General features: G+C 38.0%; 1 protein-coding gene across 1 annotated transcript; it reads left to right on the top strand.

Moving 5' to 3' along the window:
• The first annotated feature begins 1,295 nt into the window (after positions 1-1,295).
• LOC100698021 (chymotrypsin-like elastase family member 3B) lies at positions 1,296-4,244 on the top strand. Its single transcript, XM_003439783.4, has 8 exons — positions 1,296-1,445; positions 1,553-1,641; positions 1,724-1,821; positions 1,963-2,091; positions 2,255-2,391; positions 3,517-3,659; positions 3,773-3,925; positions 4,074-4,244. The coding sequence occupies exons 1-8, from the start codon at positions 1,403-1,405 to the stop codon at positions 4,089-4,091; spliced, it is 810 nt and encodes a 269-aa protein (XP_003439831.1). The 5' UTR covers positions 1,296-1,402; the 3' UTR covers positions 4,092-4,244.
• Positions 4,245-13,570: the final 9,326 nt, after the last annotated feature.

Below are 13,570 nucleotides of genomic sequence, written 5' to 3'. Positions count from 1 at the left end.
ACAAAATGTAATTAAAATTTTAACATCAACCAGATATTTACTGTGGTTTTGTGTATGAAGTGACAACCCTAACCCTAGGCAAGTTATGCAACTACATTTTTTCCAGCAGTTAGAAACTGCTTTTCCTATTATTGCATTACCATATAAATGCATAATTATGTGTGAAGTCTTTCTATTTTTATATTAATGGATTTCACTTAAGACTAGCTATCTAACTGCACAGGGGAAAAACAGGGTTTCATAACAGTCTGCCTGCAGCAAACCTTTTAAGACTTTAGACTAAAAGTTCATTTAGTGTTATTATATGAGCAGACTCCCAGTTGTAATGGAACTGTTAAACTATTTCTCTTTAAATGTGTAATTTTAAATGTTAAACAAGGTTTTACATTCAAAGGCTCCACAATAGTGACAAAATTTGAGAAGAGATCTTTTAAGATTGCTCAAGAAAGGCATGTTACCATTGTGCTTCCCATTTCTTTTGTGTCTGTGTGTGTAGTGTTGAAATAATTCAACACAAAAAATTGTATAGACGAAAATAGAAGTCATATAGTTATGCACTGTAGAGTTACTGTGCACTATGTCATTATATGCACTGGAAAAGTTATAATAGAGTAGAGAAGTATTTAAGTTTTTGCAAATATATTTAATGTGTTTAATAATAATTAAAAAAAACTGGTGCATGCGCCTGGTTAGTAGTTGACCCTGTCCAAGGCTATAATTATCCTCAGTTGCCTTTATTTGACAGCTGTACTTGGATCAAATGCTTTGCCCACCCAGACAGTTGTTTAGATTTTTTTTCTTTTGGGGTCAACTGCTTTTCAGGTTTTGCAGCACTTTGCTGGAATTACTGTATAAGTTTAGTCATCATACTAGCAGGAAATGTGTGACTGATGGCAGTCGGGTGGGCTGTAGGTTTGCTGGATAATAATGCATTATATTTGACTAAACAGCCAAACGGTATAGTGAAGACTTTGCTTTACATAAACTAACTCAAAATGTTCGTTCACTCTGCATAATGAATACTTATGGTCCTAAAATGATATTTTTTAGATACATGTTTCATATTATTACTTCATTATTTTTAATATAGAACTCACTTTTTTACACTTTAATATCATTATTTTTTTATCTCAAAATGCCTAAAAGCTTTTTGAGTTCCAGCAAATTCAAAGTCTGTTGCACTATTTGCACAATAAACCACCCATTTGTCCCCATCAGCAGGCAGGTCAGCAAAGACCAACTAATGCATCTGTGGAACAGGAAGGTTTTTCTCAGCTACAATCAGCAGTGAGACTGATAAAAGAGTTTCACAAGTTCAGTGTAATCTGCATTTGGGTTGATAGAAACACTGAGCAGGTATAAAAGAACTTCCCCGAACTGAACTACCTCTCACAACGACATCATGCTGAAAACACTGGTCCTTATGCTGCTACAAGCAGCATATGGTAAGTAGTTTGGTCTGGTTAGAAAAGGAAAAAGTAGTTCAATTCTTACAAAAGACAAAATTCAGATATAAATTACATTTCAGTTATATAATCGAATATAATTGTAGTTTTTAGTTGTGGTACACCTGCTGTTCAGCCCAACACTGGTAGGGTTGTAAATGGAGAGGATGCCCATCCCCATAGCTGGCCTTGGCAGGTAATTACAGTTTGTTAATTGTTAATGTACTTTAAATATTGTTTTGTTTAGAATTACTAAATTGTCAACTTCTTTTTCTCAGATTTCCCTGCAGGTGAAGCACGGCAGTCGTTACCATCACACCTGTGGAGGGACTCTGGTTGGACCTCGCTGGGTACTGACCGCTGGACACTGCATCTGGTGAGCTAAACTGGATGAGAGTTTAGAGCATAAAGACAGAAGTCAGGGACTGTGTAAAAAGCACACCAAAAGAACTCTGGCATTCAAAAGTATAAGGAGAAGAAAACTGATAAATCATAAATGGTCACAACTGTCTTACAGGCCAGGAGATGTGTACCGTGTGGTGTTGGGAGAACATGACATGAGCCAGCAGGAGGGAACTGAACAGATCATAGATATTCTGCGCATTGTTGTCCATCCTAACTGGGACATCAACCATGTCTCTGATGGGTGAGTACATTCTGAAAGCTGAAGGAAATGCATTTCAAAAAGCAGCTGTTCCCACACAAGACTATAAAACAATCTGGAAGAAGCATTTTAGCTGGTTTAAGAGATGCCTCCTTTCACCTCCTCGATCAGTAAAACACTAACTATTATGATGGGTCTCCTCCAGGAATGATCTTGCCCTGCTGAAACTGGATAAGAGCCCCATTATGAATGACAGCGTGGGCATTGCTTGTCTTCCACAGGCTGGAGAGATCCTCGCCCATGGAGCCCCGTGTTACATCACTGGCTGGGGAAACCTTTACAGTACTGCCTCTGTCCCTTTTATGTCACGTTAATAACTGCAGGTCATTGTCTTGTTCCATTTGCATGAAAAAGTTCAATTTTAGCATATGCAGTCTGCATTTTCTGCTAATTTTGGGTAGTAATACCTTCGTAAAAACCATGTAACAGTCATATATTTTTTGGATGAGTACCAGTACCATCTGTGGTCTTTCAAGTGGTCATACATTATGGTTTAGCAAGGAATGGGACATGCTAGCTAGCCAAGGTTTTCAGGGAAGAATGTGTCGTCAGTGTTCAGTGAAGTTACAAATCATAGACTGTATAAAATACATGGCAGTAGGCTCTGGAATGCCAACAGTAATTAACAAGTGTTTGCAGACAGCATCTTCCTTGATCACTGTGGGTGATTACGGCAGTCTGCCAGTAAAGAAAACAATCACATGGAGGATTTTAGTTCAGAACACTCTTTTCAATCAAAGAGATAAATTGGTTGCAACCTTGAGCAACCGTTTCCCAAATGACTGGCGAATATACTTTTTTCAGAACCATTTTTCATAACATCGATGCCAGACCACTGCTGAGCAATGTGCACGATGTCATGTGAGAAACCTCAACAGAAGTCAGTGAGAAGGCAACCTCTCACCTGATCCATGCCCATGAGTTTAGTTTTAATTCCTAGTTTGAGTCTGATTTCAAAAAGCTAAGATGATGGCAGCAAAACGCTTGAGAGCTCAGAATCAGCTATTCACAAACCAGTGGGTGATGTCAAACTTTTGTACACAGTGTAGGAGAAAGCAGCAGTGCACATGTGCAGTGGATGCAGTTAAACCAAGAAAACACATTTGGCTCATGCAGCCACATGTTTATGATGTCTAGCTTGCTAATATTGCCCAAGGATGGCCCTGCATGCAGAAGTCACTTTAGTTTAAAAAAAGGTTTCATAACACATTTGATGGACCTGCCTAATAAGGTAATGAGTAAATGCTTTTGGTGCAAGTATAAATAATAAAGCTAATTAATTGCATGTAGTACTAGTAACAGTAATGAGCACTGGCTTTCAAACAACTTGTCTGATTCTGCCTGATGCATGCAGCATACAGTGTGTTGTATTTACGCGTTGCTGAGCAGCTCTATCCTCTCTGTCAGCTCATGGCCCCATGCCTGATAAACTGCAGCAGGCCCTGCTGCCTGTGGTGGAGCACAGTGTGTGCAGCCGCAGCGACTGGTGGGGGATCAACGTCAAGAGCACCATGATCTGTGCGGGAGGAGACATCGTATCAGGATGCAATGTGTGTGAAGCATCAAAAGAAAGCAGCTTGTACCTGTCAGAACTGAATTACCTGCAGTGAACAAGGTCAGCTACTTCATGCGCCAATCCTTCCTCTGTCTCTTTCTCTCTCAGGGAGACTCTGGCGGTCCTCTTAACTGTGTGGGTCAGGATGGTAGGTGGTATGTCCAGGGTGTAACCAGCTTTGTTTCCTCCCGTGTTTGCAACGAAGTGAAGAAGCCCACAGTCTTCACCCGTACCTCTGCCTTCACCGAGTGGCTCAGCGAGGTAAATTAATGCCGCTTTCCATTCTGTTCGATCTATAGAGTTTCCTCTTCTGTGCATGAGTCTGTCTGTTGAGAAACAAATGCATTTCAGCCAGAGTCACTGATAAATAAAATATTTCATCTGTCAATAAATCATCTTGTTTCTTTAGGTCATGCTCAAGTACTGAGGATCTGCTGGATACCAGCTGATCAACTCCAAAAAATAATGAGATCCCAAGTCAATATTTCTCCCTACACGGGGTGATCTCATTTAAAGGTTACACATTACTATCAGAATTTTGTAACAGCACCAAAAAAAACACAAAAACATAAAAAAAACCCATTCCATAATAAAAATGTTCTTAAAAACGAAATACTTTAAATGGCTGTTTTCTTCATTCCTGCATTCTTGTCAAAATCACCGACTGTAAACAACCACAGTAAGCCTTCATGACAAGAACTGCAGTTTCCATGTCCTAAAAAATTTACAAGAAAGGTGCAAAATGAATTCCTGTCTCTGCAGCACCGCTTCACCTCTCCTGCTGTGTGATAAGAAGAAAGAGGAATGGATTCCCATCAGCATGCGCGGAGGACTTATGAATCAGCATTTCCTATCAATCACTACCAAGGTCATCCAAGTTTCGGCACCAGTGAATATACTGGCTGATGGGAGCTGAGCTGGAAAGCAGGCTTTAACATCAGATAAATAACAGCAATCGGTTACCTTGATGCACGGCACTGGTGGTCTGCTGCATCAGATAACAGGAGCATTTTGGGACACTTTTGACAAACATTCATCCAGTTAATAAGAACAGACTTTCTTATTTTTAGCACAACAACATAATAGTTTGAGTGAAATTTAGTGTTTCTGCTTATTTAGGCATCTTTGACATCTAAATGCAACTTTGAGACAATGTAGACACTTGCTTTAAGAATTTATGTGCACATTTGTATTTTATCATGTATGCAAAAAGCCATTTTAAAGTTGAGGGCCTGTTTTTAATGTAGGAAAAATTACATTTAATATCTGGGTGAGCTGATGGCTTCAAGACTGATAAATAAAATAAATAATATATATTATAAAAATATTTTCCAGACCTTTAAATCCTTCAGAGTATTGTTTTCGGCATTTAAAATGCCCAGTGTGATCGAAATCTGGCAGCTGGCTTATTTATAAGGCTTTCCAACTTATTTGATAATGATAAAATCTTTGGTCCCATACACAGTGCAACTGGAGCCATAGCCTTGTTGTGGGATGAAGGTCCAGTAATGAGATTGAGGGGATTTCTAATGATTCAGCCAGAAATTGAGCCAGCCCCAGATAAAAAGACTTAATTGAAAAGAGACCGATCCTTAATTTTTTATTTTTTAAAAAAAAAAGCTAATGCAGGAAAGCAAAGACAGGTAGCAGGAGAAGAAGAAAAACACATCTATAAAGACACAGCCAGCAGATACACACAGAGGAAATGAGACACGGGTGGAAACAATTAAGATGGGACAGAGAAACAAGAAAGGGTGGAGGGAACAAAAAGTGGGACACGAAACCACACCGAGTCACACCAACCATGAGAAAAAACATCTTTCAAACTTAGGCAGTAAGAAAAGACAAAAAATTAACAGTAATAGGCAAGAAAGCATACAGGCAACACACAGGTAACTAGAAACACAAGTCAAGTTCATTTAAGGGGCACATTTAAGCACAACAATCAGTGAAACAATTAGGAAACACTTGGGAAAAACAAAATTACAAAACAGCAAGAGAACATAATTAAAAGAATAATTAAAAAATAATTACAAAACACAACCAACTGTTAAAACAAGCACAATTACAGAACATTTTATCTAAATTTCTTAATATTATCCGGCTCAGACTAAGCCGGTGTTGCCCAGGCTTCACAGCACCTCCTCCAGGTTTGACAGCAGACATGAAAAGGATACTTCTTGTCCTTCTCACTTTGATCTCATGTTCCCATAAAGCCTTTTCTGGCTTCTATGGAGCTGTTATCTTGTAATGTAGCCTCTGTGATTCTTGTGACTCTTAACTTGTTGCAGACGTTTATGGATAGTGATAAACCTGAAGTAGATGCCACAGAGTGTTTATCTTCACAGCTCGAAAACAACCTTCAGCTGTTTCAGCATCTGCATTCACATCTAAATATTAAATACACTTAAAAGTACACTTAACGTGAGTAGTTCAGCTGTTATGCTGCAGATGGTAAAGATGGAACAAACTATAATAGCATTATACCCACTAAGTACTGGGGATTAATACAGTCTAATTTAACTTTTTAATTAATTTCTTGATTGTATTTGTTATAGTGTGTATTTGAGTCATCAAAGCAGCTGACAAAGTTACACGAATAAAACGTGTCTCTAAAAATAAGCTTCTTCACAAAACAAGTTGTGTTTCTACCGGCAGGACTGTTGATCGAGTGCACACAGAGCAGAAAACAAGTAAACACTTATTAACCCTCACTTCAAATTCATAGAGTGAGCTCAGCCTTAAACAAACACTGTGTTAACTGTGTGAGACCAAACATTAAGGCTTCCAGGTTTGCCTTTAACCATGACGCGAAGGCCAACCTTTTGGCATTTATGTGTCCCCATCTACTGGTACATGTGGGAACTTCACTTCATAGAAGCTCCATCCTGGGGACAGAAAAGAAGAAAAGAGGATTAAGACAGATACATACACATATATATATAAATATACACAGATGTAACACATAATGTCTCCCTCTTTAATTTCATTTAAAAGAAATTGTTTCAATTTCACTCCTCATTTTTACAGCTGTCGATTTACTCACTAACGTCTTTTTAAACGTCATCTTTGAGATGTTCAGCCTTCACAATTCAAAGAGAAGATATTTTACATCTCTGCTCTCGGTTCGCCTTTCAAGCTGCATTGTGCATTGGCTCCTGAGAGGGGAGACCTGTAGACACAATCTGAAAATATTTCATCACTGCATGTTCTTCAGCTAAAAGTGTGTGTAGTTTTAAAAAGGTGGTTAAAGTGCAAATACAACAGAATGTATCACTCTAAATTTTCTCCAACAGTAAATGTTTGTGTTGCGTATAAAGCTTTTATGGTTCATATTATGAATATGTCATGAAAGCGGCCCCATTCTCATGTATGTCACATAGCATAATGTCAGCTTGATTCATATTTACTTATTTATATTAGATAAGATAAGATGACCTTTATTAGTCTCACAGGTGGGAAATTTGTTTTGTTACAGCAAAGTGCAAAGTTATGTAGCAGAAATTAGAAAACACTGGAAAGCAATAAAATACAATAAAATAAAATACCATATACAATAGAATAAAATAGAATAGAATAATATATACAATAGAATAAAATAGAATAATATATACAATAGAATAAAATGGAAATACAAATACTATATACAACTGAGTAGGAAAATACAAAAATACAACTTCGTCAGAAGAAGAATTGCACGTATAGCAGTCTTATTGCACATGTGTGGGTTTGTGTGTTTGATCAGCTGCAAAAGTCTTTGTTGTGGAGTCTGACAGCAGTGGGGAGGAAAGACCTGCGAAATCTCTCCGTCCCACACCGTGGGTGCTGCAGCCTGCCACTGAAGGAGCTGCTCAGTGCTGTCAGAGTCTCCTGCATGGGGTGGGAGATGTTGTCCAACAGGGATGACAGCTTAGCCGCCATTCTCCTGTCACTCACCACCTCCACTGGGTACAGAGGGCATCCTAGAACAGAGCTGGCCCTTCGGATCAGCCTGTTCAGTCTTTTCCTGTCCCTGGCAGAGATGCTGACGCCCCAGCAGACCACACCATAGAAGATGGCTGAGGCCACCACAGAGTCATAGAAGGTCTTCAGGAGTGGGCCTTCCACTCCAAACGACCTGAGTCTCCGCAGCAGGTACAGCTTGCTCTGCCCTTTCCTGTAGAGGGCGTCTGAGTTATGAGTCCAGTCCAGTTTGTTGTTCAGATGAACACCAAAGTACCTGTAGCTGTCCACAGCCTCGATGTCCATACCTTGGATGTTCAGTGGTTGCAGTGGAGGATGCTTGTGCCTGCGGAAGTCTACCACCAGCTCCTTGGTTTTACTGGCGTTGATCTGGAGGTAGTTCAGCTGGCACCAGTCCACAAAGTCTTGAGTCAGTCCTCTGTACTCCTTGTCGTCCCCATCAGTGATGAGGCCGACTATTGCAAAGTCATCAGAGTACTTCTGCAGGAAGCACTGGGTGGAGTTGTGGGAGAAGTCTGCAGTGTAGATGGTGAAGAGGAACGGAGCCAGAACCGTTCCCTGTGGGGCCCCCGTACTGCAGACGACCCTGTCCGACACACAGCCCTGAGTCCTCACATACTGTGGTCGGTCGGTGAGGTAGTCCAAAATCCAGGTAGTGATTCTGATTTTGCATGTGAGAAATTAATGAAATGTGAGACACCTAAGTCCTGTGAGATAGGCACTACATATAAAACAAGCGAGTCCCTTTCTTCAATTTTTCATGTTCAGCAAACAAAACTCAATTTTAAGGAAACTTAATAAAGGTTTGCGCAGGGTTTTTTATACCATTATGAAGCACAATAAAACATCTCATCATAGAAACTGTGTCTCAATCATTTTAAATCTAAAAGTAATTCATAATATAAAAGCATCATAGCTAACAGCCCAACAAGTTTTGCTTACTGATTATCAGCTGAGACCCAACCAATGCCCAACACCACATACAGCACACCAAATAACATACATCAGAGAGTAATTAATGTTTCTACAGGGGCAATTTTTCTGCGCTCCATCAGACACAATGGAAATTTGCACACAGCCTCCGATAGGTCCATTTTAAGATGCCTTGTATCCAGCAGTCTCAGTCCACACTATGGCCATGTGGAGGCAGCAGGGTCTCACTCAAGTCAGTGCAAACACAGTGGTGTTAGGCTACTTTCTTTCTATTAAGGATTAACTGCAGTTTTATGGAAGATGTGAGGGGGGTTTTCCTTTATTTCAGCAGCTCCAGACACCAAATGTTGCTCTCTATCTCAAGCAAACAGAGGCTTTCCATGCTGCAAAAGGTCAGTGTGAATGATGTTATTATGATGATCATTCTTCCAATAAGCCAATTTAAATATAACTTCAGTGTTTGATCTTTTAAAAAGTCCCTCTGGAGTAGTAGGAAACCTTTAGATAGACACCAACCATCCATCACACTGTTGTTTTGGTTATAACCTTGACAGTTGCTCAGGTTTACCACCTTCAGAGATTCAGCCAGTCAGGACAAATTCTAACAACAGTGTTTTATGGTTTTATAGATTCCAGCCTACTCACGGTTAGTACTTGAGAGCGGCCCTCCTTGGCCATAACAAGAGGGCAAACTATTTGACCCCCTGTGGACTGTGACAACATGGCAGATAGATGGAATCAACTCAACAGCTCTTCGGGCAATCATTGACTTTGATACCATGACCATTCTCATAAAGAAAAGTATTTAAGATGCCTTATACAAGGTTTAAGAAAATATTATATACCAATTTGTAAAGGGATAATATTTTGAGATAGATTTTTTTAAAAAGGTAAAATAATATATATATATATATTTTTTTTTTCCCCCAAAGATACACATATTTGCAGACATGACCACAAAGTATTATATTAGTATGTGGGTGGAGGAACGATCAAAGCAGAAGTCCAAAGTTTAAAGGTGAGCCTCAGCTGATTTTTCTATTATATGTGGGTCTCTTATAGTCACAAGGGGAGAAAGTACCGCATCAAACCTAATGGGTTAGTCAATAAATAACCAGGCACACTGGAAAAATATGGCTACTTCATGAGGCAACTTCATATATGACACCATGCCTTGGATCTTCAGTCTCGCGCATCACATGGATAGTACTAATTAGAGTGTACACTATGGAGAGGTCAAGGTCTGAGCCAGAAACACTGTTGGAGCCGATCAAATACTTATCGCACATAATATTACTGCTCATAACTGCACAGAAGCTAAGCCTCCAGGCACAGAGACACATGCACAGTCATCAGAGAGATAAATAGATATTTAATCAATAGTCACCTCAGGATAAAGTGCCCCACCAGTTTTTATGTCTTTTATCTAGAAAATAATTAAAGCAGTTAAGAATTACTCCATTTGAAATGTAGCAAAGGAATATTTGATGGAATAATGAAAATGTGTTGGTGATTTACTACCCATACAGCTGGCAATAACACCACAAGAAAAATATTTGTCATGTGATAAGTTCAAAATAAGATTTAGGGTTCATTTGTTCAGGTTTAGTGATGCAGTGGTCTCGTGATTGCAGATCCACCAGCTGGCTGGAAGCCTTTCTGTGTGGTGTTTGTGTGTTTTCGTTGTGTCCTCTTCAGGTTCTCTCCAGATACTCCAGCTTCCTCCCAAAGACATGTATGTTAACTGGACTTTGGGTGTGGATGGGTGGCTGTCTCACTATGTTGGCTCTGTGATGGACTTGTGACCTGTCCAGTTGCACCGTTGGACCAATGACAGATCCATAATAGAATGGATGAGTTGTTCAGGTTCAAGGTGCATCTGATGACTGGTATACTAACTACTTTAACATGTTATTTTAATGGCTACACGATATTATACACAAACTTAGTTTACTTTTAAACATTCTTCTGTGCATTACTGCACAAAATTGTCTGTGAATTTAAAAAAAATTATTATTTATTTATTATTTATCTGATCTTTTTTCTGTTTTTTTTTTCATTATTATTTCATTAAACCCTGTTACTGTATAACACGCAATGGCTTTGTAAGGCACACTGTTACTCTTCAATCAGTCAGACTTTATTTGTTTACCACTTTTTTGCAGTTTAGTGCCGTTCAAAGGGCTTTACAGATGACTGATGAGAAGCTGATAATGTGAAAGAGTCACATGCAATGAAACAGAACCAAAATACAAGTATAAGTATATTAAAATCAATTAAAAAATGATTATAGAGTAAAATAAACCAAAACACCCCGTAAGTTCACTAAGATGTCAAATAATGAGAAGCTACAAAAACTCAGTAAAGTAGATTAAAGACAGAATGTTGCTTTGTTAACACGTTTTGCATACTTGCTTGAATATTTTCAGCTCTCAGAGCAGATTTGATTTATTTCTAAATTTTGTTTGCTCATTTGCCTTTTCTTTATTTGTTAAGAGTTTCATATCATGCAGTGTGATATTAGTGGTATTTGTGATTTGTATCCGAGCCTCCAGTGTTACATCATATTTTCTTTGCAGGTTTGCATAGAAGTAAGCCTTTCTTTTGTGGGTATTTTACTATTAATAGTCTTAATTTGTCAGTGCACTTGTTTGGCTGAACACTGTGTACCCAATACTGCCTGCAGCTGCAGTCATCTTATTGGTTGTGCAGTAGTCAAGTAGTACAGTATAATGATTGATTGTGGGCTATGGGCTGTTTTTTGGAGCTACACGATACAGGGTCAGGTGTTTTTAAACTATTAAAGAAAGCAAATGAAAACACAAGAAAATAGAAAAATTAGTTGTTTTTGTATTTTAAATTATTGTAATTTTATTTGTAATTTTAAGTTTTAAATTTTAAAATCTCTTGACAATCTGTATTTCTGTGTTCAAAATTGCATTTAGCAGTTATTTTTTAAAGCACCTTATATATGCTTGGAAATGTTTTTGAGAATGTTACGAACAGTCCTGCTAAAAATTATTGATGATGTATAGTTTTAAAATATAAAAATGTATATTTAAACAAAAAATATATATAAAAACATTCAACCCTTGTAATCATAGCTTTCATGTTTTTTTTAGTATGGGTGACACACTCTGGTGTGGTGGTTAGACATGAAAAGTTTTATTCCACGAAATAATACTTTTGTAGGCTACTTGTTGTAAAGTATGGGGTGCATGTATTTATTGTGAAACATGCAATGAATAAATATTGGTTCATTAAACAAGACTTACAGTAGTAGCTTTGATTAACAAAGTAGTTGTTCGTTCAATAAGATTTCATTTTGTTCTACGTACATTTTTAACCTGTGTAGGATGAATTCAAACAAATTTGGCTCTACTTACTTAGATAGAAGGCTTGAATTTAATTGAAAGAGAAAAAACTGAGCTGGTGTAATCTAATTAAATTTAACCAACAAATGAATGGGTTATTGTACGTGATTTAAATAGGTGGAAATGTGTGACATCATTAAATTGTGTTCAACCAACACATTATTTTTTTCAGTGTCCATTTAAAACTTTTTAGAAGTGCAGAAGACGAGCTAGACAGACTGTTAAATGGGTGCTGCCAATATCTAAAGGGATCCAAATCTAGATGGAAAATTAACCAGTAACCAAACCGGATTTTACGAATAAGGAACTCTTAAGGGAACCTTTGAAATTCATTTTCAGGGAGTAAAGTTCAATCTCAAAAGAAAACACAATCACCTAAGCGAAACAAGCGAGTCCCAAATTTACCAGAACATCGGCAACTGCTCCTGGATTTTCCATGGTAAACTCTAAACCAACAAAAACAAGATGGGCAATAATTACCACTGGGAATTTTAAACAGATTACTGGGAATTTATTTAAATAAACTAAGATCTCTAAAGCTGACTCTTAGCATCAACTCAGTGAACCCTTTTTTTATAAGCTGGGTAGTTATTATTTTATTGCATGGTGGGAGTAACTGTAACATGATTGTTGGTTAATCATTTGCTCATATTCACACCAGTTATTATATATATAATGTGGTGCATCGTTAAAATCCTATCTCTGACATATCTCTCACTATAATCTCAGACTAATGTAGTGACCAATAAAGACATGCAGGTAAAAGTGTGTGTGTGTGTGTGTGTGTGTGTGTGTGTGTGTGTGTGTGCGTGCGTGCGTGCGTGCGCGTGTGTGTGTGTGTGTTATCTAAGAAGCTGTAAACCTGTGCGTGCCTGAGTGGGTGGCATGAGCGTATGAGTGTGTGCAGACAAATGCTTGGGCTTCTTTGAAGATTATGGATGCAGATAATTCATGCAATTACAGTTATATTTAATATTACTTGTTTTAAGTTCTGTTTATGTTACAAGTACAGTTGCGATCAGTCGCTGTTGGTTTAAACTGAAATAAGATCAGTGTGTTACAACCGTAATCCTTTAATGTAGTGAAATATTTAACGACACAGTGCATGACATCAACACGATGATTAATTTTCACATAAATAATTGGTTTATTTGAAGAACGATGAAACCACCTAATGTTAAAATAAATTATCAAAAAGACAAAATTCCAGATGGATTTATTTGAAACTTAACTTGGTTTTATTGCCATATGAGAAGAATTGCCATTTTATGCCACCAGGGGGAGCATGTTTGAGTTCGTTACACCTGTACCCCAGCCCACAGACTGAAGACAGGTGGGAAGTTTTTGTTTGTTTGTTTGTTTGTTTGCGTGTTTGTTTTGCTATAAGTTCAGTAGACATTCAGTAGACGGTTAATAGTAAACATTATCAACAAAAAAAAATAAGTACATTAAAAAAAAACTTTCTTTAGAAAGACGAGTCAAAAATAGACAAATTAACACCAAAAAAATAAAAAAAATCCATCCATCTTTCCCCCGTTGAAAACCGTGAAATGTGTCAGTCTTAGTTTTTAGTCCCTCAGAAATTCAAGTCATGTCTAACTGAATTTATCTGCCCCCGCCTGCAGATGCAGCATGC

This window comes from Oreochromis niloticus, linkage group LG23 (assembly GCF_001858045.2).
Source record: "Oreochromis niloticus isolate F11D_XX linkage group LG23, O_niloticus_UMD_NMBU, whole genome shotgun sequence".
Taxonomy (NCBI): domain Eukaryota; kingdom Metazoa; phylum Chordata; class Actinopteri; order Cichliformes; family Cichlidae; genus Oreochromis; species Oreochromis niloticus.
The sequence above is the reverse complement of the archived record's forward strand: the minus strand, read 5'-3'. Positions and strand labels throughout refer to the sequence as shown.